The 26,509-nt window shown below is 51.1% G+C and overlaps 1 protein-coding gene across 1 annotated transcript in view; it reads right to left on the minus strand.

Moving 5' to 3' along the window:
- FANCA (FA complementation group A) overlaps positions 1–21,136 on the minus strand; it is a 50,787-nt gene extending 29,651 nt beyond the window's left edge. The window contains exons 1-17 of the mRNA XM_060131428.1: positions 21,020–21,136; positions 20,043–20,152; positions 19,591–19,684; positions 13,111–13,253; positions 12,925–13,020; positions 11,568–11,641; positions 8,535–8,647; positions 7,145–7,227; positions 6,787–6,820; positions 6,278–6,344; positions 4,789–4,901; positions 3,956–4,032; positions 3,568–3,709; positions 3,124–3,257; positions 1,760–1,870; positions 915–1,010; positions 762–821 (exon numbers count right to left, since the gene is read on the minus strand). Coding sequence (XP_059987411.1) covers positions 762–821; positions 915–1,010; positions 1,760–1,870; positions 3,124–3,257; positions 3,568–3,709; positions 3,956–4,032; positions 4,789–4,901; positions 6,278–6,344; positions 6,787–6,820; positions 7,145–7,227; positions 8,535–8,647; positions 11,568–11,641; positions 12,925–13,020; positions 13,111–13,253; positions 19,591–19,684; positions 20,043–20,152; positions 21,020–21,098 — 1,626 coding nt within the window. The 5' untranslated portion in view covers positions 21,099–21,136. The remainder of the gene's footprint in view (positions 1–761; positions 822–914; positions 1,011–1,759; positions 1,871–3,123; positions 3,258–3,567; positions 3,710–3,955; positions 4,033–4,788; positions 4,902–6,277; positions 6,345–6,786; positions 6,821–7,144; positions 7,228–8,534; positions 8,648–11,567; positions 11,642–12,924; positions 13,021–13,110; positions 13,254–19,590; positions 19,685–20,042; positions 20,153–21,019) is intronic.
- Between the last annotated feature and the right edge of the window lie 5,373 nt (positions 21,137–26,509).

Below are 26,509 nucleotides of genomic sequence, written 5' to 3' on the forward strand. Positions count from 1 at the left end.
AGAAAAAAACAGAAGATTTAAAAGAAAAGGCAGGAGCAGAGCGGGGCCACGGTTCTGTGGTCAGGCGAGAGGCATGACAGAGCAAGCGGACATGCAGACAAATGCCCTGATACCAGCAAAACCACAAGGAGGGGTCAACTGCTGGCCCGGCCCCAGAGAGCTCAGCACCTCTGGGGAGCCACAGTCACCCCCAGGTTCCATGTGTCTGTGCACTCCACCCCGCTTCCTGCTGCCCTTCTGGGAGAGACAAGGATCCCAATGCAAGATTTTCAGGTGGGAAGGTGCCAAGACCTAATTTTTGAGATTTAAAAAAATTATGAAATGGCAACTTGTGAACAGCGATAAATCTTAAATAGAAAACTTAAAGTATTCGCCTAACAGTCCAACAGCAAGGGCTCTCCAGAGACTCGCAACTTTGAAGTAAGAGTGTCTTAGGAAAGCACACACACACCGCATATGGCCATCCGACATCTGGTCTGCATAAATATAGTTCACACTTTTTTCTGTAATTCCTAGAAGAACATGACACCACCCTTCCCCAACTGTTTCACAGACCACTTTGTCCGTGAAACCACGGGAAGGGGGACCTCCTGGAAGAAGCATCCCTGTAAAAGGTGACCCTCGCTGCTGCTCTGAAGAGTGTGGATACGACCAGACAAGCCCTGGAGCACAGCTCACCCCGGCTGCCGCACACGCACCGGGGCCCAGACAGAAAAGGCTCGGACACGCAGAGACGCTCAGCGACAAGCCCGGGACATTACCTCCGTGACGTCCCCAGCTGAAGACAAATCCTCATAGAGCCCCATGTTTTCTACAGAAACCTGCAAAGACACGGGCGCATGTGAGGACCCAGATAGGCACCGGCCTCCGTGGAGACAGAGGAGGGGCAGGCAGCAGGGGAGGCTGGGACTCGCCTTGAGGTCAGCCAGGCGCGTCCTGGCCAGCGCCACGTAGTCGGTGAGGAGGCTGCGGTACTTGCTGGGAACCAGTGGCGGGTGGAGGATGTGCACCTGCGGGCAGAGGGCGGAGCAGGCCCATCAGCCCGTCAGCTGTCCTGACTTTCTGGGGGAGACACTCGTACTGACGGCAACAAAGTTGAAGAATTAGCCAAAGACCCCAGGGCCACAGCTGGAGGTGGGGCAGACGGAGTCCTGGGTGAGGGTCTCGGCACGGGGCCGGGAGGGGCGACAGGGACTGAGATGCACGGGGAGACCAGACTCCAGGCTGCGTGAGTTACGTCACGTGTATTCTTTGAATTGAAATACGCATTTCTTAATTAAAGAAAGAAGGTGAGATTCATCTTCCAAGTGCCCTACCCCTCAAAGCGGATGCTGGTTATAGTCATCTGATTACAAAAGAAAGCTCACTGCAAGGCGCTTTCTAATCGTGAGACTAATGTACATGGTGATAAAGAACGTAAACTGGAGCGTGAAGTCTTCCACTCCCAGAAGGAACGTCCACAGCCACTGGGGGCAGATTCTTCCAGATACATAAAAATATATCATTTTTAAAAACCAACCACGGGACCCAGGGCACTCGCCGGCTTCGGTGTCCGTGGTATGGGGCCCCCTTTCTATGCAGGCACCAGGCCCCCTTTGCTCACTCACCAGCTCCTAGGACCACATGCGGCTGGTTTCTGGGCATTTACTATAAGAAACATGCCTCCCCAGGAGTGCACCAACACCCCAGGATGGCGTTTGCATTCTGTGACTGTCACTTGCGGGGCTTCCCTGAGCTGAACGTGCCGCCGGCCTCTCACCTGCAGGTACCGGGGGGCCTCGAAGGGCACGAGGTCAGACAGGAACTTGAAGAGGAAGACCAGCGCCTTCTTGCTGGAGCCGTGGAAGCCCCTTGCGCTCCCGAAGGTGGCCTGTGGAGAGAATGGGCATGAGGTGGGGGCGACGGGAGGACTTGCTGTGTGGTGGCCGTGGCTACATCCCGGCCTCAAAAACAGCAGAAAAAGGGAAGCAGAGCCATTTCAGTTCATTTTTCTTTAGGACGGCATGGCTGTGGCCTAGTTAAACAGATGGACTGAAAATTTATTTTAAAAATTAAAAATATATTGCTGGAGAAAATGGTAAATATGGTGCCTTTCTATGAACATTAGAGACAGGATTTGTTAACCACCCCGCGAGAGTCCCTTCCTCACAGGTGAATTCATTCCACTCCAGCTCCAAGCCCGTCTGAGCGGATGAGATCCCTGCAGGGGTGGGCCCTCGGGCAAAGTGCCCAGGCCACAGCAGGACAGTGGACTCTTATAGAACCCAGGGCACGCAGGGGTGCCTGGGGGTGCCCAGGGCAGGGAGGTTCTGAAGAGGTGTCGGCCCTGAATATGTCCCCATGAGCCTGCAGAGACCAGCACTCGCCTCATGCCAGCCACAAGAGGCCCACCTGCAACACCACGAGGCCCACGGAAGCTCCTCCTCCAAAGCACACCCTGTGGTTCTTCTTAACAATTGTGCTGTCAGACGACAGGCACAAAGTCATCAGAACGAGCACACAAGGCCGACACCACTGGACCTATGCTCGGAGCACCGAGTGGACTCTGGTAAGTCCCTCAGTGCCAGGACTGTGGACGCAGTCACTGAGTCCACGTGCGTCCAGCAGGAGCCCCTGGCCCGCTGTGTGGAGCTGGGGGAAGCGCGGGGCCAGGAGGGAGCTTCATTCCGTGAAAGAAAGAGCCACGCCCACCATCTCTACGGCACACCAGGCACAGAGCCCGGTGGATGCAGAGAGAGGCGGGCTCTCCAAAGAGGCCACAGCTACACCACCCAAAGCTTCTGCAGAGAACAGGGCTCGTAAGCCCAAATCCACACACGCCCAGCCGTCAAAGCTGATGTCCCAAAGATGCCCCCCAGGCCCGGCCAGGTTCAGCAGCCTGGGAAGAGGGCAAACACGCGCAGGTGGAGGGAAACAGGGAAGAGAGGAGGGCGCTCCCCGACAGACGTGAAACCAATCACAGCGCAGCACACTGTGCAAAAAAAGGCAGCTGTGTTCGCTTTCACCCTTTCCTGCTGGATTTCACTCATTTTCTCGTGAGAGACGGCAGGAGGCTCAATGAGGCAGATGGGAATCTGAGCAGCCTCGGCAGAGCCGACCCCAGCGGGAGCGCAGGCGGCTCACCTGGAACCAGGCGGCATAGGACGGGAAGGCAGCTGGGCCCTCCAGCGCAGCCTGCCGTGCAACCAGGAACGCCAAGACCATGCTGTCCAGGTCACAGCTCTCGAACGCATGAGTCAGCAAACGCGACACCCAACCTAGGTGAGAACAGTGGCACGGCTGTGGACGGGGACTGGGGTGGGGGTGCGGGGGCAGGCAGGACAGTCCCCTCACCCAACACCGACCCCCAGGCCCTGGGTGGCAGCCCACACGCAGCCGAGCAGCGGGTACACGGGCAGGCCGACAGCAGAGGGCGGTCCAGAGGGCACCGGCTGGGTAGGCAGGAAGGGCTTCCATCCTCACTGAGCCAGACACAGCGATTCCGCCCGCAGGCTCGCCCCAACGCCGGCCCACGGATCACACGCACACGCACGCACGGAACACAACGGGGCTCCCATCCCCGCGCACCATCAACGAGCTGCTGTGCGTCTGGCAAGCAGATCACCAGTGTGGACACGCAGGACAGCACGTGCTGCCAGTTCACCTCCTGTGTTTCCAGAGCCTCTTGCAAGTGGCCCACCAGCTCCTCTGGGCTCAGGGTCACGAAGAGCTGAAACCGAAGCGCCAAAGCTGGGCCCACTCCCTCCCACTCCGCGCCGGACCCAGCCTGGGCTCGAGACGCCTGCCCTCCCGGCCCCCACGGCCAGCAGTGGCTGCAGGGAGTTCTCAGCTGCAAGTGAAAAGTTCGGTCTTTGCACCCGGACGGCGGTCCAGCCATGGACGGCCGTGGCTGTGGCATCTCCTGGGACCCACAGAGCCCGTGCAGCAGGTCTTGGGCCCCACCCTGTGCACTTACCCTACGGTACAGGCCACTGAGGAGAGGCGGGGTCCTTGCAAAGCTCCACTCTCTCTGCATCTGAACGGCGTCGGAAACTTCATTCAGGAGGAAATACACATAATGTCACATCAGTAATCATCAAAAAGTTCAGTATCAATAAAGTACCTTGTTTTAATTTTCACTTTTCCAAATGTATGTGAACTTCACCATTTCCCCATTTTCCAGCCATTTTTTTATGTCATGAACTGTCTGTCTTTGGTAATCCTTGATCATATCTGCTATAAACATCCTCCAACCCATCAGTTACACTTTAATTTTGCTGCTTTTAAACTTTCACTAAGAATAAGCAGTCAGTGAGGACGTGTTGAAAGGACACAGTTGGAAAGCACTCATCAGCCAGGCCAGGCCCTCTGGGAGGGCAGCAGCCGCTGCCGGGGGCTTCCGTGCGCCCCTGGACACAGCACCACAGAGAAGGCACCATGAGGAGCCTCGCGGACCGCCCAGCCCTCACGGGACAATGCGTCAGGCAGAAGATGACTCGGGTGTCGGACACCCTTCAGAAAGCCATGCACCCACAGAAAATGCTGACGTGAGCCGCAGAAACAGAACCTTGGAATTCACAGTACGAGCACTGTTTTAAAAACCTATCTAGAAAGACAGGAAGGGCTTCATATTAAAGATATTCTACTTTGGCAATAATGGATGACGCTTCTTTAATTCTAAATTTTCTTTACGGGAAAGTGTTGCTTTCAAATGAGAAGATATTTAATGACAAACGGACTGTCCTCCCAGCATTAACATCCGTGGCCCGAGCTTCTGTCAAGGGAGGCACCCAGGGCACCAGGACCCACCTTTCAGCACAGGCTTGTGGGTGAGGATCTGGGTCAGAGTGTGACAGAAGAACCTCTTTGGAGACTCGGTTGAAATTATACTTCCATACATGTGTCCACTGAACACACCGAACCTGCAGAAGCAGCAGAGGATCTCAGGGGAGGAGACCCCTGCAGGTTTCCGCCACTCAACAGTGTCAGCACCTGACAGCGGCACCTCACGCATGAGGAGTGGCTCGCTGGCAAAGCAGCCAGGGACCTGCAGGCCCCCGACTCCAGACCCCCAGCTCAGGCTCACAGGCTCACAGGCTGGCCCTGCCCACGCCTCCCCAGCCAGGCCTGCAGCCAGGCTGCGGTGCCGCAGATGGAAATGGAATCCAGGGGAGCGTCGCTTCAACAGAACAGAATCAAAGGCAATGGAGCTGCTGTCACATGGAGAAGCTAGAAGGCCAGAGTGAGGTCACAGGAGGCTGGGCCTCGCAGGAGGTGACGGAGGCCACGGTGACGACAGCCAGTGGCTGGACCCAGACCCAGCACAGTCACAAAGCCTCAGTCTCCCCATCTGTGAAATGGGAACCAGAGGTGGCAGGGCCATGGTTCCCACTGAGCACCTGATCCTGCCCCGGCACATGGAGGCTCTCAACCCCACCCGGAGCCAAGGACGTCCTTCTCCCGACAGGAGAAGCAAGAAAAGGAGAGGGAGCAGGATGTCACTGACAGGTCAGGAGGGACAAAGGGAGACCGGGGCCGACAGCGGGGTGTCATGATCAGTCCCACCTGACCCCTCAGGGGAGAGAATCCGGGGCCCTAGCAGCCACGTGAACTGCCCATGTCACACGTGCAGTGCGGAGGCTCCAGGCAGGATGGCCACCCAGACTGGGAGGGGACGTCTGACTCTAAGTGCTGGCAACTAAATAAAAATCGTGAAAAGTCGTGATCTGACTCTCGGGACAAGTCTGAGCACGGACTCAGCACATCGTGAAAATGCATAAAACATAGAACAGAGCAGTGTTTTATATGCTGATGAGTAAAGTACTCACCCAGCAGGTTTGAGGACGATTAAAGTAATCGTGGAGAAGAGGTAATCAGGAGCAAAATAATGGAAAGATGGAAAGAGTGACAAAGCCTGGAAATGCTGGGAAATCTCCTGGGTTCCCAGGACAGAGCCAAGGTCCAGGTGGCCTCACCCCATGTTACTCTGAAGCAAACCCGACACCCCAACGTTCGGTCCCCAAGTACCTGGATGCGCCTCCACAGAACCAAGGAGAGCAAGCGGAGGGTCCTGTGGGGGCAGGCATGACGGGCAAGGTCTCCCTGGCTGGGACCCCTCAGACCCCCTCCCCTCAGACCCGGAGGTGGCATGGTTCCCACAGGAAGGGCCTCATCTTCAGAGGACTTCTAGTGCTTTCCAGCTCCCGATGTCACCACAATGGCAAAGGATCACTGGGCCTTCGGGGGCGACCAGCATTCCTGGGACCACTCAGCCGGCAGGCCCACCCCCAGAACTTACCAGCAGCTCACTGCCTTGTGTGCTGCGGACCCCTCCTGTATCCCGGCCGCCAAAGCTTCGAGCGCGGCTGAGGCAGAAAAGAGACATCAGCACAGCATCACCGTCCATCATCAACAGCCCCGACCAACTGCTTCTGGGCAAGTCAGGTAACGGACACCTTGCCATCACAGGCCTCCTAGGCCCCCGAACCCCCCGACGCACAAGCCCTGCAAGATCCCAAGTGTCTCAGTGGTACCAGACTTAAGCCTTGAAAATCAAGCACAATATGTAGGCAAGAAAATGCTTCCCTAATGAACCATTCAACTGGTCACCTCTGCTGCTCTGGAGATCAAGTGTGAAGCCACCAAAACTGACAGCAGGAGAGAAACAAGCAAGTTGGTGAGTTTAGACCCAATCACAACCGTGAAAGAGGCCTCCCCGGAGCAGCACTGAGCTGCAAAGGCGGCGAGCCACAGGAAGCCCTAAGCAGCAAGGGAGGCCATTTGCCACCCGGCCACAGAGCCACTCACAAGCCAGCATCCTCTCGAGAACAGCGACGGCCACCTGCGGGGACAGAACGCTGCAGTTACACAGGGGCACAAGCGAGCAAGCCGTCACCCCAAAGTAAAGCAAGACTCGACTTTACAAAGAGCTCATCTCCAGACTCCCCCTCAGGCACGGCCCAGGATCTGGGTCGTGGGGAGGGCTTTACCCTCAAGAGCTGTGGGGGAGAGACCACCGTCCAGGCCCGTGCCCGTGCCCTCACATCTGCACTCAGGGAGCGCCCTGTGGTGACAGCAAAGCGGACTTCCCCGTATAGAGCTGACAACTACAGCGTGGGCCCCTCGTGCTGCAGCCGCTGCCCCACGAGGCCCGGTGTCCTCCTACCTGGGACATCCACTCCGGGTCCACGGTTCCTCTCACATCCGCGTTCTTCTGGAATCCCCTCGAAACAAGCATTTGCACAAAATCTGAAACCCACAAAACCAAAGCATTTACATACACTGTGGTCTCTGAACAGCTGTGAATCACACAGACCACCAGCTTCAGAGGGGCCGGCAGAGTGAGGACCTGCATGGAGCTGAGGGGACACTGGCTCCTGGCCCCAGGGAGCCCACCGACCACACCACCGAACCCAGCCAAGGACAGCCTCTTCCCCGAGCCACACTCTATGCGAAAAGGAAACACAATCCATCAAGTTTATAGGAAGGATTTTCTCACTGAAAACAAAAAAGTATCTACTAAGGGTTTTACGTGGCCTTCCTCTCAGCCCATCTCCTACACCAACCACACAAGAACGGTTCTAGGGCTCGGAAGCATTACACTGTGGGAAATGAGGCAGGAAATGGACTCATAACTTCTGAAAAGATTACGACCAATGGGACTGAAATTAAAAAGATTTTGTCAAATTTCAATTTAAACTTAATCTGGGACCAGATTACAGGATTCAGGAATTGAATTGAATTATTGGAAATAATTCACATCACCAGGAAAGTTTTAGGAAAAAGGAATGCACCTTTTGCAAAGGAAAACAGTCCACAAGCCAACTAACTGTAGGGAACCCCTCCCATCTAGGTTTCCGTTTACTTGTGGACTGCATTCCTTCGGTATGTGTGACGGCGGGCCTGCTGACTCGGAGAGAAAGGGAAGGTGACAGAAGAACAGGGTGTGGCGCTGCCCAGGCGTCCACAGCAGGGCAGCCCTGCTCACCCACAGTCCCCACATTCAAATAAGGATTCCTGCCCAAGCTCCCACTTTGCTTCTCCCGGGCACCTTGTAAAACTACCGCCTAGAATTGAGCCGTGGAAAGCCAGTGGCCACCATACAAGCACTGGTGCCTTCTGCTGTGCTCTCTCCTGCTCGCTTGTGACCTGGACGGAGGACGGCCCATCCCCAGCTCCCTGGGATATGTAAATAACCAATCTGTGACCCTACGTCCTTTGCGCATTGTCTAGGAACTGCGTCTTCAGTCAAATCAGCCCTGGACTCTCGCTTCCCCAAAGTGGCAGCTGGGATGCCGGGGGAGCCACCTGCCTCTGCTAGCAGGTCACAAGGTGCACATCCTTAACACACCAGCTCCGGCCCAACCCACCGGGTCAACAAGCTGACATTTCCACAACTCAAGTTCAATGCAAACCCACAGCGACAGGTATGGACTGCAATGCCTTCCTGTTGGAGTGTGTCGGCCGCTCTGCTTCCCACAGATCGTCACAGCAGAAAGCGTTCCCACTGGTCTAAAGCAATTGTACCCAGGAACCCACCTCTGCCGTGAACTTACCAGCAAGCATAGCCCTGGCGACGTCGGCGTGCTGACAGGGTGCCTCTGTCTGCTCACACAGCAGGCGCAGGTCCCTGGAGAGCCAGGCCACCACGGCCTGAGAGTCGGCATGGCTGGGGGCACAAGCACACAGTTCACCTGACCCCATTATTCCACTTTCTTTCACACTCACTCCACTGACAGCGAGCTAGCGACTACCTCAGCCTTCCCATCCCAAGCCACAACAGGGCCAGCAGATGTACAAGGGGCATCAGGAATGGCTGCCACTGATGTTAAAAATCATCCCTTTTGGGCTTCCCTGGTGGCACAGTGGTTGAGAGTCCGCCTGCCGATGCGGGGGACGCGGGTTCGTGCCCTGGTCCAGGAAGATCCCACATGCCGCGGAGCGGCTGGGCCCCTGAGCCATGGCCGCTGAGCCTGCGCATCCGGAGCCTGTGCTCTACAACGGGAGAGGCCACGGCGGTGAGAGGCCCGCGTACCGCAAAAAAAAAAAAATCACTTTTTTCAAATAGTTTATTTATTTGGAGTAGCTTACTATTCTTGGGAGAAAAAAGAAATTTCAGTAATAATAAATAGCGAGAGTAGCGATAATGGGCTCTAGACGTCAGCAGTGCAGCAGCCCTGCAGGACAGTCCTTGTCTGGGCGCAGAGCGGGGTGGGGGAGCCCTCACCTGTCACATTTGTATTTCCCTGGAGAATAAGGGTGATGAGCATCTTTTCACGTGCTTGGCTATTCGTAAATCTTCTTTAGAGAAATGTCTACTGAAATCCTTTGTCCATTTTTTAATTGGATTATTTTTCTTCTTGTTGAAGTTTAAGAATTCTTTTATTCTAGATACTAGGTTCTTATCAGATATGTGATTTGCAAACAATTTCTATGCATTGTCTTTTCATTGTTTCGATAGGGCCGACACACTAAAGTTTTAAAACTTGATGAAGCCTAAATGACCTATTTTTTCTTTTGTTGCATGAGTTTTCGGTGTCATATCCAAGAAACCCCTGCCTGACCCAAGGTCATGTAGATTTACCCTCAGATCTTCTTCTAGGAGGTTTATGGTTTTAGCCCTCAGGTTTAGGTCTCTGATGCACTGAGTTAGTTGCCATCTGTAGTGTGAAGTAGAGTCCAATACCACTCTTTTGCATGTAGATGTCCAGTGGTTCCAGCACCATTGTTGAAAAGACCATTTTTCCCCATTAAATGGTCTTAGCACCGTTGTCAAAAATGAACTGACCATAAATGTGTGAGTTTACATCTGGATCCTCAATCCTACTGTTTATCTATATGTCAATCCTTATGCCAGGACTGCACTTTCTTGATAATTACAGTCTTGTAGTAAGCTCTAAAAACCGGATGTGTGGGGAATTCCCCGGCATCCCAGTGGTTAGGACTCCACACTTCTACTGCAGGGAGCACAGGTTTGATCCCTGGTCGGGGAACTAAGATCCTGCATGCCTCACGGCATGGGCAAAAATAATTAACTAATTAATTAAAATAAAAACAGGATGTGTGGGGCTTCCATGGTGGCACAGTGGCTGAGAGTCCGCCTGCCGATGCACGGGACACAGGTTCGAGCTCCGGTCCGGGAAGATCCCACATGCCGCGGAGCAACTAAGCCCGTGAGCCACTACTACTGAGCCTGAGCTCTAGAGCCCACAGGCCACAACTACTGAGCCCAAGTGCCATAACTACTGCAGCCCGCACACCTAGAGCCCATGCTCTGCAACGAAAAGCCACCACAATGAGAAGCACGCACACAGCAACGAAGAGTAGCTCCGCTCACCGCAACTAAAGAAAGGCCTCACGCAGCAACGAAGACCCAATGCAGCCAAAGATGAAAATAAATAAAGAAATTTATTAAAAACAAAAAAAAAGTCTATTGCTTAATTCCCAATATTATGGATTTCCCAAAACTTCTTGTTGATTCTATGCAGTTCTTTTGTGACTTGAGAACACGCCGTGTATGGTTTCAACCCTTGTAAACTTACTCCAGCCTGGCTTATGGCCTGAAGCGGGTGGCCTCCCCTGGCGCTGGGCACCGCCGGGTGGGGCGCTCCGCGGGCGCCAGCTGCGAATGCTGCTCTCTCTCGTCTCCGGTCGTTGCTGGTCTGAGCAGGTGATCCACCCGTTACTGAAAGTGGGGGACTGAAGGCTCCAATGACCACAGTTGAAAGTCCATCTCTCCCTCCAATTGTCAGGTTTTGCTTCATGTATCTGGAGCCCTGACATCAGGCATGTATGCTGGGAGATATGGTTTTCACGTAGTCAAACTGATCAATCTTCCACGACTTCTGGATGTGACCCACGTGTCATGCTGCCACCGGTTTCAATACAACATTTTCAACTGTGCTTGACAGTTCCCCAAACTAGACATTGTCTGTTTTCCCTGACCAGAGAATAAACACGTAAACCTCCAGCCTTCTGTCGACCACGGGAGGACTGACTGCCTGGCTGCCTAGAGCAGAGAAGACAATCCACCTCCAGCTCCATATGCTCCTCATGTGTGTTCTCAGTCAGCTCATCCTGAGCCCCCCTCCCCTTCACCCCCTCACCCAGAGGCACCCGGCGCCATCGCACCGCCTGCTCACTTGCTAAGTCGTTCACCACCCGTCCCTCCGCCTCCTGCTTCTCCTCCCCTAGACTCTCCCAACCTTATGGGGTTATTCCTTTTATAAAACCCCCTTTCTGACTGTTGGTGGGATTTCAGGAGGTAAGAGTTGCACACATTCTATCAGCCATATTTACCTGAATGTCTCTTTTTTAGCTTTTAAAAATATTTTATCGCACTGTACATCTTATACAAAGAAAACATTACCAAGTCTGTGCATGATGAAGACTTCAATTATAACAAATGTTCTCTTTAAATAATAAAGCAACTGCTTCTCTAGGTGATTTTTGGTTTTACATATAAATAAATCATACTAGATTAGAAAAAACTAAATCATGTAATATTAATTAAATTTCATGTTACATAAAATTTTAATTTTTAACTTAAATGTTCGATTTACTTTCATGGTAAATAATCACTGGTATACCTTTCCAGCAGCTCTTGGAGGCTTACAATGTTTTGAACATGAAGGCGCCACACAGCTTCAAGCAGCAAAGAATTCTGCAGAAAATGACAGGAACTATGAGTCAGTCCTTCACGCACACACTTTCCTACAAGACGTTCAGCCTGTGTGCTTCAGCACGTGCTCTCCTGAAAACCAAGCCTCTCAACACTCACATCCCCACCTTCACCCCGCCCCCCGCCACTGCAACCAGGTTCAGGCTCAGGCTTGCTCTCTGCCCAGCCTCTAGCTTAGTCCACCTCCCGGCCTTTCTCCACTATGGCCAACACAAGATTCCAAAATGTAACTGGCCAGGCCAATCTCTCCTCTTCTTTAGAACCCTTTCTGTGGCTCCTCCCAGCTTTCAGGACAAAGTTCAGACTCTCGTCTGTCCTCCCAGGGAGGCCCTCCAGGCTATAGCACTGATGTGCCCACCCCCTCGAACAAGGAGCCCCCGTCGGACTCGGCCCCAACACCCACAGTGCCCTCCTCTTCACCCAGGAACTCATGCCTCACACCCCACGCAACTTCCTTCCAGGAAGCCCTTCCTAACCACCCAATCAGCCATGGCCGCCCACTCTTCTCTGCTACCTGCAAACACCAGGGCCATTTAGCTAGTTACCAATGGGCGCAGGGGCCATACCAACGCCTGATAGTCAACTGAGCTCTACACTGTATGCTGGATAAAAGGGGGGAAAAAAACCATGAATGCACCATCATCTTGGTTTTCTTCTTTCCTTCTCCTACATACTTAACTGATCTCATTTAGTAACTAAGCAATAGCTTGAAGTGTTCAAAAATCAGTAAATCAACTACACTCCAACATAAAATTCAAATTAAAAAAAAATCTATAGGCCTACTGAATTCAAAATGTTTCAAAACAGAACAGATGAGGGAATTCCCTGGCAGTTCAGCAGTTAAGACTCCACTTGCTCCCAATGCAGGGGGCCCGGGTTCAATCCCTGATAGGGGAAATAAGATCCCCAAAGCCACGCAGCACGGCCAAAAAAAAAAGAAGGATTTTAAATCACTTTAAATCACATTTTTCTAGTTTACTATGCTACCCTGGGAAATCGTTCATCATAATATACCTAAGAAAGCAAAGCATGATGTTTCTGTGCATAGTCTATTCTAATAAATATTACTAATGATGGGTGAATACTGACAAACATGGTGACTGATGGTCCTTCTTTCCCATCCACAGAGGCACCCCAGTCTCTGTAGTTCATACGATGCTTTTTGCTGGAATTCCTAACAAAACCCGGGGATTTTACTGGCTCCCCCAAAGTCCACAGAACACTGCTTGAAAACCCTAGAGTCAGAGTTACAATCTCAACGTTACCTGTACTTTCCATAATTCCTGACAGAAGGAAAGACGGGAGAACATGCTTTGTGCTAATAAATTCTGCGCGATCTCAAACAAGGAAGACAGTTTCTTCTGAAAAGAGAGATTAAATCTTTTCTAAGAAACAGTATTAAATGTCCAACTTTCCCAAACAGCTGAACAGCAACTCGTGCTGTGTCTTACCCTCTGGTCCGGTGTCAGCAGCACCTTGGGAGGGGGCACCGCATCTGCCTCACAGACCCGCACGAGGCCAGAGGCCACCACCTGGCTGCACAGGACGGCCGCTGGAACACCCAGCTGCGCGGCTTGGTCGCGCAAAGCAGAGCCTTAAAGATGAGACAAAACACAGACACACACAACAAAATGTACAACTGAAGTAGGTTGGTTAAATGCCTTCCCCGAAGCTCTAGCACCACAGAAAATTGCCTTTTGAAGGGGAGAAGAGATCTGGGGGGAAACATGAGGTATGAAAGTAAGACAACTTCAGTCTGACTGAAGAAGCTCACGAGAATCAGGGCAGCACCTGAAGCCCATGGTTGCAGACACACATCTGTGCGTTTTGTATGACAAAAACAGGGAGCTTGGCAGATACATTCTGACCAAGAACTTTAGCAACTCTTTCCAAAGGAGCACAATAAATTGAGAACTTTTAACAAATTTCAGTTTTTTATAGTTACCACTCCCACAACCGTACGATGATGTTTGACTGGACACGGGTCTGGCTTCCTGATGCCAGCCACACACATGGCGGGCACCGCATGCCACAGATGTGCCGGTCCCTGGGCTGCCTGGTGGAAGCTGGGCCCACAGGCAGCCACCTGCCCCCTGAGGACCAGCCCCTGGTCTGCACTCAATAAAGAGAAATGCTGCGCAGCCTGGAAATAGATGATGCCACCAGAAAACTGTTTCCTAGCTTATTTGACTTCCAAAACTAATTTAAAGAAACCAGGAAACTGTAGCACATGCCCATTACCTTCAAGGCTTTGAAACACAGACCACTACAGAAGTGAAAACACGTGCAACAGCTGTAAAGGTTCCAAGTGACAGTACTAGATACTATCCACCACTGTGGTCAAGAAATAACTCACGGCAGAAATGTAGAAAATGCTCATTTCTAGCCATTCATTTCCAATTTGTGCCCATGGGAAAGTTTATCCCTGTTTTTATTTACAAGGCTTTTATTTTTATACAAATACCAACACATATGGTAGCCACCACCTTCAGCAGGAGAAACTGAAAAATTCACGAGTTGCAAGTCTACTTATATTTCTGTGGTCAAGGTGAAGAGCTTCTTATCTAAGTTCTTATGCTCTGATCCAAAAGTCCACACAAGAGAGTGTGTGGATGAGCTGGCTCCCTGCACCGTGCACAGTCTGTGAAATTCACGTACAATTCCGGCCAAGAGAAGCAGCACTGTGGCCTTCAGGGATCAGCTGCCGACGTAAGCCTGGGGTGTAGGGTTCTCAGAGTAGCAATTGAAAACAAATGAGTGAATTAGTTAATACAGTCGTCCCTCAGTATTCCAGGGAGACTGCTTCCAGGGCCGCCCGTGGACACCAAAATCCGCAGGTGCTCGAGTTCCTTACACAAGATGGCGTACTGTTTGTATATAACCTACACACACCCTCAAGGACACTTGAAATCATCTCTAGATTACTTATAATACCTAAAGCAGTGTAAATGCTGCGGGAATAGTTGCTGGCATACAGCAAATTCAAGTTTTGCTTTTTGGAACTTTGTGGAATTCTTTTCCCCCCTGACTATTTCCATCCCAGGTTGGTTTAATCCACAGACGTGGGACCCATGGATACAGAGGGCCGACTGCATCTTTCTGAAATGACAGTCATTACATAATAAAAATGTGAAAGACCAGAAAATAACTTATTTTTGTTATTCCCACAGAACTCTCCCTGTCTCGTATTCTCAAAGTGGGGTGGGGGACCTAGAGACAGACAAGCAGACCTCGATTTATCGCACTTTGTAGAGATTGCCTCTTTTTACAAACAAGGTCTGTAAGCACCCAGCAAGTCTATCAGCACCATTTTTCCAACAGCACTTGCTCACTTGGTGTCTCTGTGTCACATTTTGGTAATTCTCACAATATCTCAAGCTTTTTCATTAATATCACATTTGTCATGTTATCTGTGATGCGTATCTCCGATGTTACCACTGTAACTGTTTTGGGGCATCACTAACTACACCCACAGATGATGGTGAACTTAACCCACAAACATCCTGTGTGCGCTGACTGCTCTACCTCTCGGCCGCTCCCCTGTCTCGCTCCGTCTCTCAGGCCTCCCTCTTACCTGAGACACAATACTGAAATTAGGCCAATTAATAACCCTACAGTGGCCTCTAAGTGTTCCAGTGAAACGAAGAGTTGCACATCTCTCAATTTAACTCAAAAGCTAGAAATGGGGCTCCCCTGGTGGCGCAGTGGTTGAGAGTCCGCCTGCTGATGCAGGGGACACGGGTTCGTGCCCCGGTCCGGGAAGATCCCACATGCCGTGGAGCGGCTGGGCCCGTGAGCCATGGCCGCTGAGCCTGCACGTCCGGAGCCTGTGCTCTACAACGGGAGAGGCCACAACAGGGAGAGGCCCGCATACCAAAAAAAAAAAAAAAAAAAGCTAGAAATGACTTAGCGAGGAAGGCATGTCGAAAGCTGAGACAGACCTAAAGCCCCTTTCACCAAACAGTTAGCCAAGCTGCGAAGCCAAAGGAGAAGTTCTTAAGGAAATTAAAAGTGCTACTTCAGGGGCTTCCCTGGTGGCGCAGTGATTGAGAGTCCACCTGCCGATGCAGGGGACACGGGTTTGTGCCCCGGTCTGGGAAGATCCCACATGCCGCGGAGCGGCTGGGCCCGTGAGCCATGGCCGCTGAGCCTGCACGTCCAGAGCCTGTGCTCTGCAACGGGAAAGGCCACAACAGTGAGAGGCCTGCATACTGCAAAAAAAAAAAAAAAAAAAAGTGCTACTTCAGTGAACACGTGAATGATAAGGAAGCCAAACAGGCTTATTGCTGATATGGAAAAAGTCTGAGTGGTCTGGACAGAAGATCACACCAGCCAGAACATTCCCTTCAGCCAAAGCCTGATCCAGGGCCAGGCCCTAACTCTCTTCAATTCTATGAGGGATGCGAGAGGGGAGGAAGCCACAGAAGCAAAGTCTGAAGCCAGGAGGAGTTGGTTCATGAGGTTGAAGGACAGAAGACATCTCCACAGCACGAAAGTGCCAGGTGAAGCAGCAGGTGCTGATGGAGAAGCTGCAGCAAGTCCTCCAGAAGCTCTAGCTCAGATCATCCATGAAGGGGACTACACTGAATCACAGATTTTCAATGGAGAGGAAACAGCCTTCTACTGGAAGAAGACGCCGTCCAGGACTTTCATAGCCAGAGAGGAGAAGTCAGTGCCGGCTGCAAGGAAGAGGCTGACTCTCCTGTTAGGGGCTAATGCAGCTGGAGACTAAGTTGAAGCCAATTCTCATTTACCATCTGAAAATCCTTGGGCGCTTAAGAATTATGGTAAATCAACTGTGCCTGTGCTCTAAAAAAATGGAAAAACAAACCGGTATGACAGTACATCTGTTGACAACATGGTTTAGTGACTATTTTAAGCCCACCGTTGAGACCTACTTCTCAGAAAAAGAAGAGTCCTTTCAACTGCTCGTTGACAATGCACCTGGTCACCCGAGAGCTCTGTTGGAGATGGGCAATGAGATTCATGCTGTTTTCATGGCTGCTGATATAACACCCATCCTGCAGCCCATGGATCAAGGAAGAATTTCAACTTTCTACTCTTATCATTTAAATAATACACTTCGTAAGGCTATAGCTACCATAGACGGGAACTGCTCTGGTGAATCTGGGCAAAGTGAATTGATGGCCTTCTGGAAAGGATTCACCATTCTAGATGCCATTAAGAACTTAAGAACATTTGTGATTCATGGGAAGGATGTATCAAAATCAAAATGTTGACATTAACAGGAATTTGGAAGAAGTTGATTCCAGCCATCATGGATGACTTTGAGGGGTTCAAAAATTCAGTGAAGGAAGTAACTACAGATGTAGAGGACATAGTAAGAGAACTAGAATTAAAAGTGGAGCCTGAACACCATTTACAATAACCTAAGCAATGTAAGTGCCCATCAACAGGTGAATGGGTAAAGAAGATGTGGTACATACACTCAATGGAATATGACTCAGTCATAAAAAAGAATGAAATAATGCCATTTGCAGCAACATGGATGCACCTAAAGATTATCAAAGTAAGTGAAGTAAGTCAGACAAATGTGGTATGATATCACTTACGTGTGGAATCTAAAAAAATGATACAAATGAACCATTTACAAAATAAAAACAGACTCACAGACATAGAAAACTTACGGTTACCAAAGGGGAAAGGGGGGCAGGGTGGGATAAATTAGGAGTTTGGGATTAAAATACACACACTACTATATATAAAACAGATAAACAGGGACTTCTCTGGCAGGCCGGTGGTTAAGATTTTGCCTTCCAATGCAGGGGATGAGGGTTCAATCACTGGTTGGGGAGATAAGATTCCACAAGCCTTGGGGCCAAAAAACCAAAACATAATACAGAAAAAATACTGTAACAAATTCAAGAAAGACTTTAAAAATCATCCACGTCAGGGACTTCCCTGGTGGCACAATGGTTAAGAATCCACCTGCCAATGCAGGGGACATGGGTTCGAGCCCTGGTCCAGGAAGATCCCACATGCCACGGAGCAACTAAGCCCGTGCACCACAACTACTGAGCCTGCACTGTAGAGCCTGTGAGCCACAACTACTGAGCCTGCGTGCCACAACTACTGAAGCCCATGCGCCTAGAGCCCATGTTCTGCAACAAGAGAAGCCACCGCAATGAAAAGCCCGCACACCGCAACAAAGAGTAGCCCCGGCTCACCGCAACTAGAGAAAGCCCACGTGCTGCAACGAAGACCCAATGCAGCCAAAAATAAATACATAAAAATAAATTTAATTTAAAAAAATGGTCCACATCAAAAAATCTTAAACAAAAACCAAAAAAACACAGATAAACAACAAGGACCTACTGTATAGCACAGGGAACTATACTGGATGTCTTGTAATACCCTATAATGGAAAAGAATCTGAAAAAGTGTATCGAGAGAGAGGGAGAGAGAGCGCGCGCTATCTATGTGTATAACTGAATCACTTTATTATACACCTGAAGCATTGTTAAGTCAACTATACTTCAATTTAAAAAATTACAAAAATTGAAAAAAAAAGTAGAGCCTGAAGAAGTGACTGAATTGCTGCAACCTCATGATAAAATTTGAAGGATGAGGAGTTGTGTCTCGTGTCTGAGCAAAGGATGTGGTTTCTTGAGATTGAACATACTCCTTTTGAAGATGCCAGGAAGAGTGTTGAAATGACAACAAAGGATTTAGACTATTACATAAACTTAATTGATAAAGCAGCAGCAGGGTTTGAAAAGACTGACTCCAGTTTTGAAAGTTCTACTGTGGGTAAAATGCTATCAGCCGGCAGAGAGAGGATTTGTGAAAGGAAGATACAGCAGACTTCATTGCTGTAATGTTTTAAGAAAAGGCCACAGCCCCCCAGCCTTCAGCAACCTCCACTCTGGTCAGTCAGCAGCCATCAACACTGAGGGAAGACCCTCCACCAGCAAAAAGATTACGAATCTCTGAAGGCTTAGATGATGGTTAGCATTTTTAGCCATAAAGTCGTTTTTTTTTTGAAGGTTTTTTGTTTTTTATTTTATTTATTTATTTTTGGCTGCATTGGGTCTTTGCCGCTGTGCGCAGGCTTCCTCTAGTTGCAGAAAGCAGGGGTTACTCTTCACTGCGGTGCACGGGCCTCTCATTGCGGTGGCCTCTCCTGTTGCGGAGCACGGGCTCTAGAGCGCAGGCTCAGCAGTCATGGCGCACGGGCCTAGATGCTCCACGGCATGTGGGATCTTCCCGGACCAGGGCTCGAACCCATGTCCCCTGCATTGGCAGGCGGATTCCCAACCACTGCGCCACCAGGGAAGCCCCAATAAAGCAGTTTTTCAAATTTTAATAATAGAGCATTTTTTAATTAAGGTATGTACATTTTTTTAGACAATGCTGTTGTACACTTAGTAGACTACAGTATTTATTGTGTAAACATGAAGTTTATATGCATCAGGAAACCGAAACATTCGTGGGACTCGCTTTCCTGCAATATCCGCTTTCTAGCAGTGGTATGAACCCAAACCACAGTCTCCCCAGGTATCAGCCTGTATCTCTGGCTGCCTGCTGCACTTCCCTACCCAGCAGAGCCTGTTCTCACCACTTCCAGAAACGAGGGGCATGTTTCTGTCCTGTTTTTCCAAGGGTAACTTTGGTTCCTACTGCTTCTGAGTCCGATGCTGAGTCACTGTTTTTAAACAAGAGCCCCATAACAAACCTCCAGCAAGTCACAAAAGCTTGTGGCTGGTGACCACACATATACGCAGAAAACCATGACCTGGGGGACTCTACACATCTGCTTGTTACAAGCAAATCAAAGTCACTTTACGTACAGCAAAAACTAACACAACATTGTAAAGCAACTATACTGCAATGAAACTGTTTTTAAAAAGTCACTTTACATAAAGCTCTTCCGTAACTCAATCTGTTGAGAAAATGAAGCTCTAACTTACCTATCAATGAACTGGAAAGGTCAATGTGGGCCCCAGGACCATCATAATCAATCAACCGGCTGAGACACAGCTGTTTACCGGGAGGACCTTCTACCTAGAAACCAAACACCAAGCACTCCATTTTAAAATTCAAGCCATGTCCTGAAAACACCCAGAGCGTCCACAGTGCTTGCCTACTGCGCTATTCCCAAATATTCCGAGGGAAAGAAGCATTTTAAAAGGTGAAACTTACTGAAGCCTTTGAGAACTACCAGATTCCTCTCCGGACTGTTTTACCTCCAAATAGATACGTGCTCCCGGTTACCTTTCTCACCTGGACAGCAAACTTAGCGCGTGCTTCTCCCAGATACTCACGAGGCTTGCCAGGTGTCTTTCATGAAGATGATGCTTGGCTGGGCTCAAAATCCCCAAACCCAAATGTGCTGGCAAAGGCGCAACCAACTTCCACTCACCTCCAGCACAAGGTCACCCACGTTTAGGTGGCTCCTCAGGAGGCGCAGAGCCGACTCCCTGACCTTCTGCTCACCTTCGGGACCCAATTTCTGCCTCTTGACCCTTCCCGCTAGGGGGGAAAATCAGTTTCAAAAAATTACAGCACTCTTTAAAAACTCAAGCAAGGAGACACCGTGACACCCTGTACCCCTGGAGGTGACGCACCCGGGAATGTCACTTCCATGGGATTCCTGTCAAAACCACACAGGCTTAATCTAATCCTGAGACACATCCAACTGAGGGACACTCCTCCAAACATCCAGGTCGGGAAGACCCAGGAACTGTCACCCTCTGGAGGAGACCAAGTTGACGGGAGTAACTGCCACGCGGGAGACTGGTCAGAAAAAGGGCATTATGGGGAAAACTGGTGAAACCCGAGTAAAGTGTAGTATCGCTGGCAGGATGGTACCAACGCTCGTTTCCTGGGATTGATCCTTTCAAAGAGGTTACGCGACGCTGGGGCTACGCGGAGCTGAACAGTTACTGTCATCCAGGCTACTGGGGGCGGGGGGCAGTGAATCTTAACTCCCTACCTTCTGGAAACGCCCCTCTTGGCCACTCGTTGGACAGAGTGGACAGAGGGCTGCCAGGAGGGGACAGCTCGGGGTGGGCGTGGGGGAGGAGGAGGGCGGGGGGGGTGAGGCGGGACGGGCGGGGATGAGGTGGGGACAGGCCGGGCGCCGGGATGAGGGGGGGACGGGCGGGGGTCGGCGTGAGGCGGGGACAGGCCGGGAGTCGGGGGTGAGCGGGGGACGGGCCGGAGGTCGGGGGGGGGACGGGTGGGGGTCGAGGTGAGGGGGGGACGGGCGGGGGTCGAGGTGAGGGGGGGACGGGCGGGGGTCGAGGTGAGGGGGGGACGGGCCGCGATCGGGCGCAGTGGGGGGGGACGGGGACGGGCCGAAGGAGGCTGGGGTCTTGGGGCCCCGCGCCCACCTACCCAGCAGCTCGACCCAGGCCCGCCTGCAGCCCCCGTGCCCCGGGTCCGAGGCAGCGCCCAGCGCCTGGCAGGCCGACATGTCGCGAACGAGCCACGGGCGACGTCTCTCGGCTTCTGGCCCGCGTTTCCTTCCCATTGGCCGCGGACAGGCGCGCGCGCCCATTGGCTGCCAGCTGCCCGGCCGCACCCTTCAGGGCGGAGCCTCGGTAGCCATCTTGGTGGCGCCGCACGGCGGCCATCTTGGTGGTGGCGGGAGCGCGGTATGACTGACGCCTGGGCCAGGTAGGTAGCACTGACGTTGGAGGTTTGCGGTGCTGATTCAAACGGCGTCACGGGCGAGAAAACTGTGCCATCCCTTGTGCGTTAGTCCTGTCGAGATGACCCAGAGCTGGGCATGAAGAAGCAATCCGACAAACCCAAATCCAGGGAGACGCTAAAACCGCGCTGCCAGTTGGAAACCGTGTAGGACGAGTCTGCGCCGTCTCCCGCGGAACCCGGGGCGGCGGTGTCACTGCGGAGCTGAGGCTTGCTCTGCCTTGACTTCAATTAAGTGTAAACGAGAGGCCGCCTGGTGGACAGCGCCGCTCACCCCGGCCGAGCACAGCCAGGAGTCGCACCCACAGGGGTCACACACAGGAAGTCCTTTCCAGCCCCTCTCCCCTCTCTGGAGGATGAGGGGGAAGGAGGGCTGAAAATCCCAGGCTTGTAAGCATGGCTTGGCCTTTCTGGCCTTCAGCCCCTGTGCCGGAGCCAACCAGGAGCCCACCCAGTGTCCACCTGTTAGAGAAAAAGATGCTCCTAGCATTCTTCCCACTTAGGAATTTACAGGGGTTTCACGGGGTCTGTGCCACGATAGGCACAGAGACCGACATGCATTTCTGTTATCTCACAATCACTGTGCAGCCCCATGTCTCAGTGTCCGGGTTTGCACACAACATGGTCCCATCGGCCGTGAAGACCTTGCGGGTGCAGGATGCCCTCAAAGAGCACCACTGCCACCTCCTGCACTGCTTCCACGTGGCTGGAAACTCCAAGTTTTCAAGTTTGCATGCACGCCATGACCACCCTGCATAACTGCTGCTGCCCAACCCAGGTTGGGGGCTGCTAAACTTGCGTAAACAAGGGTCCACTGGAGGTGGCCCTGCTAGACAGCACGTGGCCCTTGGGGATTGCAAAAAGCGGCCACGAGTCCTCCCCCCCATCTCCGTCCCTTCCGTTTAGGCTGGTAATGACACAGGAGTGACGTGACACAAACAGGAGTTTGAAAAGAGATGGTGCTGAGAGCCAGGTACCTCCAAGGAACACACGTGAGCTAGCCTGCTGAGGACCACCCACGTGGAGGAGAGGTGGCCGCCCAGCCAGCAGTCCCATGCCCTGGCCAGCAGCCTGCCTGCTGCCAGACCTGGAAATTAGGCCATCACAGGCCGTCCAGCTGCTGACTACCCAGCAGTGAGGTAAACAAGGGGAAGAGGCTGGCTGAGACCAGAGCTGCCAGAGACCACACGACTGCACACTAAGCAGCAGCTTAGGAGGGGAGGGGAGTACCCACGTGGCCTTGTAAGCGCTGTGAAGCCCTCGGCCTCCGCGCCAAGGGAGCAGGGCCCTGGCGGGTGCACATCAGGAGCTATGCAGCTGGTTGAAAAGAGACTGTAGGGAGGCAAAGGCAGGGCACAGAGGCCAGGGGGATGGCCTCAGGCCATTATTGGGCAACGGACAGGGGGCGTGACCAGCGCGGGGGTCATGAGATGGAGAGAAGTGATGAGCTCGGTTCCTACTTCGAAGGTTGATCTGCCAGGTGAGGAAGAAGTGCAGAGTTTTCTAACCCGAGCCATTGGGAGGGCAGAGATACACATCATACAAACATACATCATATACACATACACATGCATCACACACACATATACATATACACACCATACATGCCTCATACATACACACATACATCATATACACATGCATCTCACACACATATATACCATACATGCACACACCATAATGCATCATACATACACACATACAAACATGCATCATACACACATATACCATACATACACACACGCATCATACACATGCATCGTACACACGTCATACACACACATATACACACATCATGCATACACCAGATACACATGCACGTATCATTCACACATGTCATATGCACACATACATTGCACCCACATGCATCATACAAATATACGTCATATGCATACATACACTGTACACACACATCTTGTACATACATCCACATATCATATACCCATGCATACATCATATATACATGTGCATCATATACGTACACACACGCCTCACCTGAGAGGTGGAGACACTGGGAGGACGGTTTGAGAGGCAATAACAGGAGGGGCTCAGAGTTCAAACGTGAGTGTGTCAGATTCAAGATGCCAGACCCCTGGATGGGGCTGCCGGGGGAAGTAGGTCGTAGAAGCTTCAACACACACGTACGTACATACACCCACACACGCGTACACACGCCCCAGGCACACCAGAGCTATCCCTCCCTGCCCATCATCGCAGTCCTCATCCTTCTGCTTCAAAGAACGATGAAAAGCAGCTATTTGAAGCACATCGAACATGCCATTGTCATGACCTGCGTGCCTCCTGTGCCGGGTGAGACCTTCTATCAGAAATCGGCCATAGCTCAGTGTTTCCAAAACATCGCTCGTGCATGTGCCTTCCCAGCGTCCTGATAATCAGCATTATTTAGGGTCTATTTTCCGTTACATTTAATCACTTCTTAAAAACCAAAATCTAATTTAAAAGAAAACTGTATGTGCCAATATAAATGGAAATCCATTATTCTCCTGTATCATAAACTAAATATGAAACAACTTAAAGAAATCTGTTTAAAATTTGCCTTTGTTTCACCTGAAATCACCTCGTGAATTTAACTTGCATCTAGGATGTGGAAAGCTTCAAAGACCATCGCTGAGGCTGGATTGGGACAACAGAAAACACCGCTCCCATCACCACCAAGCTAACAAGTGCTGAGTGATAGTAACAGCAGCCACCACTCCGGGTGAGGCCAAAGTGTGCAGAGACAAGGAAGGCTGTAAGCGGAGAGCGGGCAGCTGCACTGAGAAAACCCCTCAGCAGCATCCCTCATCCCCACCATAAGCACAGGGCAGGGCTGGAGGAGTCTCGTGTGGAAGGTGGCCACAGCACACTGAAACACAGATCCAGCTCAACGCCAGACCAGACTGACTCACCCCCCACCCCACTAATGACCGAGCAGAGAAGGAGCCATGAACACTACCTCAGACCCTCCTGGCCCACACACGATGTTGGGCATGCAATCAAAAATTACGAGACAGACAAAAGAAGCAAGAGAAAAAAAATCAACCCATCCCTAAAAGGCAAGGTAGGTAACAGAACCAAACCCAGATGTGGCCCAGATGTTGGAACAGTCACACAGGGAATTTTAAGTAACTATGGTTCATATGCTAAAGTCTCTGGTGGAAAAGGTGGGCAACGTGCATGAAGGAATGAGGAGATTCAGCAGACACGTGGAAAGTATGAGAGAGAAAAACGTGGTCACAGCGATAAAGAGTGCCTTCAATGGCTCATCAGTGGGCTCAACACAGGTGAGGAGAAATAAAAATTACTCTAACAGGAAAACAAAGAGGAACTTAAGAAAAAAAAGAGCACCGGGCTTCCCTGGTGGCGCAGTGGTTGAGAGTCCGCCTGCCGATGCAGGGGACGTGGGTTCGTGCCCCGGTCCGGGAGGATCCCACATGCCGCGGAGCGGCTGGGCCCGTGAGCCATGGCCGCTGAGCCTGCGCGTCCGGAGCCTGTGCTCTGCAACGGGAGAGGCCACAGCGGTGAGAGGCCCGCGTACCACAAAAAAAAAAAAAAAAAAAGCACCTAAGAGCTGTGGGATACTACCAAATGGTATAACATACATGTCATAGGACTCCCGAAAAAAGAAGAAAGAGAAAACAATGCAGAAAAAATATTTGCGAGGTAATGGCCAAGAATGTTCCCAAAATAATGAGACAGCAAACACCAGATCTAAGAAGTTCAGAAGACACAAAACAGGATAAACATGGGATGAAACACACACACACACACACACACACACGGACACACGCACCCCATGTTCAAACTGCTGAAACCAAAGAAATAGAGTCCTGAAGGCAGCTAGAAAACAAAGGTGCCTTAAATGCAGAATAACAAAGATAAGAATTACAGCAGATTCCTCTTGAGAAACTATGCAAACAGAAGACAACAAAGTGACATATTTAAAGGGTTGGGGGGGGAAATCAACCCACATTTCTATACCTAGCAAAGACATCTTTTTAAAAATAAAAAGCAAAATAAAGACTTTTCAGACGTGAACAAGTTTATCACCAGACCTGCATTAGAATAAATATTCAAGAAAGCTCTCCAGTCAGAAGGAATGTATCAGACGCCTGGATCTACACACAAACGAATAAATTGAAGGTAAATATCAATCACTCTAAAAGGTAATTGTCTGTTTCAAGCAAAAACAGTAGCACTGAATTGCAGGTTTATTGCGTATGTAAAAATAAGATGTATGCCAGTGCTAGCCCAGAGGATTGGACACAAGAACTGGAAGTGAACAGTTGTAAGGGTCATGGAACGTATCAATTGTGGCAGTGGTTATATGACTGTGTTTGTCAAAAATCATTAACATATACATTAAATGGGGTGAATTTTACTGTCTGTACGTTATACTTCAATTAAAAATTTAACTCTCATGGGGGAATCACTGAAGATGGCAGAGCAGGAAGACCCTGAACTCACCTCCTCCCAAAGGCACTCCAAAATTACAACTATTTACAGAGCAGCTATTGATGAAAAAGACTGAGCCACTAGAAAACATCTTCCACGACTAAGACATAAAGAAGGAACTTCAACGAGATGGGTAGTCACGCGGGGTTGTGGGTTAGCCAAGACCCATATCCCCAGGTGGGCAACCCACAAATGGGAGGATAATTACAACCGCAGAGGTTCTCCCTAATGAGCGAGGGAGCCCCACATCGGGCTCCCCAGTCCAAGGGTCTATACCGGGAAGACAAAACCCCAGAGCATTTGGCTTTAAAGGCCAGCAGGGCTTATTCTGGGAGAGCCAGAGGGCAGTGGGAAAGAGAGGCTCCACTCTTAAAGAGCTCACACAAAACCTCGCACGCTCCAGGATCCAGGGCAGAAGCTGTAATTTGAAAGGAGCCTGGGTCAGACCCACTGGCTGAGCTTGGAGAGCCTCCCGCAGAGGCGGGAGGCACCTACAGCTCACCCGGGGGACACAGACCGCTGGCTGCGGTCACTGTGGGAGCTCATTCTACCATGTAGGCTCTGGTCCTGGTAGATGCCATTGTGGAATCCTCCTCTAGCTTATTAGCCTCAGGACCCAGCCCCACCTGGGCCCACCAGCCCGTAGGAATCAGTACTGGCCAAGCAGCTATCTAGGCAGGGACGCGGCTCCATCCACCAGCAGACAGGCTGCCTTATGAC

Source organism: Lagenorhynchus albirostris, chromosome 19 (genome assembly GCF_949774975.1).
Source record: "Lagenorhynchus albirostris chromosome 19, mLagAlb1.1, whole genome shotgun sequence".
In the NCBI taxonomy this organism is placed as follows: domain Eukaryota; kingdom Metazoa; phylum Chordata; class Mammalia; order Artiodactyla; family Delphinidae; genus Lagenorhynchus; species Lagenorhynchus albirostris.